The following is a 4,766-nucleotide window of genomic DNA, read 5'->3' on the forward strand; positions in this document are numbered from 1 at the left end:
AATATCCTTAAAACTTAATAAATTTCTTGGTGATTTTGATGAAAATAATACATCTCCAATTGTAATTATTGTCCCTTGTGGTAATATGATATTCGCTCTTCCGGAGCCTTCAATCATTTTTGCACTACCCGTTATTGTATTAACATTTTCTTCTCCAATTGATAAGTAAGCAAAATATTTTTCATTATTAAAAATGCTGTGTGTTGTTGCACTGTCTGCAAGACATATATCTTCCTTATTTCTTTTGCGAATATCCATATTTCTCTTCAAAATAAAAATATATAATAAAATAATAAGAAATAAGAAATATTCAACTTAGATAAATAAAGTCACATATTATTATTTTGAGAAGAATCATCGAGATCTCTTCTCATGAAACGACTATAACATAAAAAATCATAAACGACATTAAACAAAACTACATATTATTCTTGACCATGACAATGACTTTAAACAAACATAATGAAAAATAAAATGATACTAGAAAACCAACAATTTCATGATATGACATATCCATCTCCTTTTATGGGAAAAATTGAGTACTTCCATCACCATCCATAGCACCGTTTGTCCCTTCCGTGTAGGCAAGATAATCAGCGACATCCAAATGTCCCATTTCTAGTTGATCTTCGGAAAAATAATTTTGAACAAAATTTGTTTCCGCATTTTTTCCTTCTTTATATCTTAGAGAAGCTTGATAAAGATCAACAAAATGCTTTGGAGTGCGACATGTACGCGACCAATGACCGGTCATTCCACATCGGTGACAAACATTTTCAACTTTCTTTTTACCTTGACCACTTTTAACATTAGGATGTGGGTTTTTGTTACTTTCCCACTTCTGGTGGTTACTTATATTATTATTATTGTTGGGACGATTATTATGACGGCCTCCACCACGTCCACGACCTCGACCACGACCACGGCCACGGCCACGGTTAGACCCACGGCCGTTATAGTTAGATGATGTCGCATTCACTTCAGGGAATGGACTAGAACCGGTCGGACGTGATTGGTGATTTTTCATTAAGAGCTCATTATTTTGTTCAGCTACAAGAAGACATGAGATTAATTCACAATATTTTTTAAAACCTTTCTCACGATATTGCTGCTGCAGGAGCATGTTAGTGGCATGAAAAGTAGAGAAGGTTTTCTCTAGCATGTCTTCATCAGTTATAGTCTCACCACATAGTTTTAGTTGGGAAGTAATTTTGAACATGGCTGAATTATACTCACTCACAGATTTAAAATCTTGTAGCCGAAGGTGTAACCAATCAAAATGAGCTCTAGGAAGTATCACCGTTTTTTGATGATCATACCTCTCTTTCAGATTATTCCAAAGATCAGCTGGATCTTTGACAGTGAGGTATTCAGCTTTTAATCCTTCATCGAGATGGTGGCGAAGGAAAATCATCGCCTTAGCCTTTTCTTGACTTGATGCTTCATTTAAAGGATTTACATCCTTTATGGTGTTTCCAAGCCCCATAGCATCAAGGTGGATTTCAGCATCAAGGATCCATGATAAATAATTTTTTCCACTAATGTCAAGAGCCATAAACTCAAGTTTGCTAAGGTTTGCCATAGTGAAAGTACTAATCAAAATAAAGAGTTGTATATTAGAGGAGTGTTAGTTAAGAAGTATCATAAAATTACTTGTGAGCATTATATAACTTGTGAGCACTATACATATGAACTTTGAAAAAAAAATTATATATATACCTGACAACGACAAGAACGACAAGAAGTTGGAACTCTATGGTAGAGCCTCGTGCTGATAACGTGTTATAAAATATGATCAAATAACAATATAAATTATAAGGTAAAGAAAGAAATAAGAGTAGAGAGAACTTTTATTCCAATACTTGTGATGAAGTCATCAAGTTTCTAATACATATGGCTCACTATTTATACTATCCAAATAAGATGAAAGATGAGCTATAATATGAATGCACTTTATGATGGTGTATTATTACATTCATAAAACACATTGAAATGGTTGTTACTAATGCTAAATAATGATGAGGAGTTATGGGAGAAATGGAGAATCCAATAGTCATTCACAAACTAATATATCGTAACAAATCTTTCAATTTTTACAAATTTTATCCTTATTTCATTTTTTTCATTAAGTTTATTAGAAAGATTTTTTATAATTTCCCTCCGACTATTGTTTATTATGGTCCATTTTAAGTGTATTTTAAAATTTTGATACAACTACTTTTTACAATTTCTACTCTAACTTTTTTTTAAATGACTAATTACGTAAAAACAAAAAAAACTTAGGACGAACATCAAACTATCAAACTTGGTTGTAATAAAATGTCAATTTCCCTTTTAAGATATGGCATTACTATTATTTTATGATTAATTAGGTTGTTATATGTTTGAAATTGAAAGTCATTACTCTCCGATCAAAGAAAACTGCTTGTAAACATTTAAAAGAAAAGAAGATCAAAATAATATATTACTCAAATTGAGATGTTGAAGGTGAAAACATGTTATAAAAAATCAAAAATCTACAACTATTTCTTATTTATTCCACTCTTTGGACTTGGAGTGAGCGTTGGAACCGGACCGGTTTGGAAATGGAACCGGTATTGCGATATTATAAAAACCGATAACCGGACCACCGGTTCCGGTTTCAGTCCCGGTTTTTTGGTTATTTTTCCAAACAATAACCGGTTATAAATTCGATGAAACTAATGATGACGATGCAATTCATAATACTTACATGTTGTTAAGTTAGCTTCCAAAAAAAACATAATATTCAATAATCAAGTTTCAAAAACATAGTATTCAAAAAAGAAACTTATCCCCACAAATCAAATTTAATACAATTCAACCAAACGATCTATACTCCTTTTAGATCCCTCTTATATAATTTTTCTATCAAAGTTCAAAAATAAAAACCAATTAAACTTTCATATATGAGAAAAAAATGTTGCATTGATATGTTATCTTTTCGGGCTTGTATCTAATTCACTATTTAAGCAAAATATGATTTTTTTTAAGTCTAAACTAAAATACAAACACTGAATTACATGTTGTAAAAAAAATCAAGAAATTCCAACTTCATATGAATGAGTTGTGTCATTTTAAAAATTGGGATAGAATAACAAAATGTGATGAAACAAAAAAAATGTTGCATTGATTGGCTGTCTTTCAAGGCTTGTATTTAATTCAATATTTAACCGAAATATAATTTATTTAAAGTCTAAACTGAAGTACAAACACTAAATTACATGTTGGAAAAAAATCAAATAATTCTGACTTCATATAAATGAGTTATTCAATTTTAAAAATCAGGACAGAATAACAAAATATGTTGAAACAGAAAAAATGTTACATTAAGGCTTGTATCTAATTCAATATTCAACAAAAATATTTTTTTTAGGTCTAAAACTAGAATACAAACACTAAAAAAATATTTATATTATTTTTTGCTAACTATAAAGATAGAATCTTTTATGCTTTTTTATTTAATTGGATTATGATCCAATAACATAAATTCGATATTAATTGAAATTGTCGATGGCAAAATCCTATATTGAATATTTCCTTATAATTAATTTTATTTGGTTTTTTTTATACAACAAATCTAATGTACTCATTAGATCATGACAAGACCCAACCCTCGATCTCAATGAGAGAACACAACATCTTATACCAGGCTTTTGATTACTAGTTCCTTTCTAATGTGGTTTTTTATAATGAAATTCAACTCTTAAAAAAGAAATTTGCTAACTATAAAAGATTTTCCTTTGTTAGCCTGATAAGGCTAAGAGGTGTCATGCTTTTTTTTTTGTCAATGGTAAAAGGATGTTACGTAGGCGCCACATAAACTTTTATACTTTCTACATTTTTTATCTACGAAGTGTGGTGTCATACCTATGAGGTTTTTTTTTTTTTAAATTTCATTTTAAAAAAATATTTTTTCAAAAACCATACTAAATTTTAAAATAACATAAACTTAAAAATTACAATTTAAAAATCCTTAAAATTAAAAAAAAAAAAACATGAAAATTAAAATTACATTGAATCCCTACAAAATAAAAATAAAACATGACGTTAAAATTTAAAAACCTAGAAAAAAAAACAAAGCATCTAATTTTCAATTGTGTTTCGTTAGATTATATTTTTCCCAAATTGATGCTTTCATAATTGTTGTCGCTTCTTGATCTTTTGGGTCGAGTTGTCTTATGTCTTGCATTAACAACGAATATTCCGTGAGTCGGACTGTTTCCGCCATATGCTTATCATCTCTGGATACTGCTCCGTTCCGACGTTTGAAGATGTCGCCTTCCCTTTTCCTCTCGCTCGAGCTTTTGTTTTATCCCTTCCCATTGGAAGAGGAAAAGGTCATACTTCTTCGATATCGTCGTTATCATCGTTAAGATTAAGACCTATGTAATCATCCGACGAAACTTGATGTTAACTCAAATATGAAGATGTGCAACTTTTTTTGGTGGATTAGCAATATCTTCATGTGTTGCAAGTTCCCTCCACCTAACGTTTTGTTTCACAATATCCCACACATGCATAAACTTAAAAGGCTTGAGCATATCATCTTGAAATTAGACATGCGTTTTTTTCAACAAACTTGTTTCACTTTCTTCGCTAGTCTATTGTTTTCAAAGTTTTTGTAAACTCCACTCCAATGTGTCACAACTTTGTTAAATTGATTCCATTTTGAGTTACATTGGTTTGACTTTCGATAATTTGAATCTCGACTCATTCCTTTGCAAAACCACTATGTGATACGTAAC

General features: G+C 30.3%; 1 protein-coding gene across 1 annotated transcript; it reads right to left on the reverse strand.

Annotated features, from left to right (window-relative positions):
• Positions 1-523: 523 nt before the first annotated feature.
• Positions 524-1,582, reverse strand: LOC111876467 (uncharacterized). Its single transcript, XM_023872995.2, has one exon. It carries the CDS (start codon positions 1,580-1,582, stop codon positions 524-526), a length of 1,059 nt encoding a protein of 352 aa, XP_023728763.2.
• Between the last annotated feature and the right edge of the window lie 3,184 nt (positions 1,583-4,766).

The sequence above is a fragment of the Lactuca sativa genome, chromosome 2 (genome assembly GCF_002870075.4).
Source record: "Lactuca sativa cultivar Salinas chromosome 2, Lsat_Salinas_v11, whole genome shotgun sequence".
NCBI classification, from domain to species: Eukaryota; Viridiplantae; Streptophyta; class Magnoliopsida; order Asterales; family Asteraceae; genus Lactuca; species Lactuca sativa.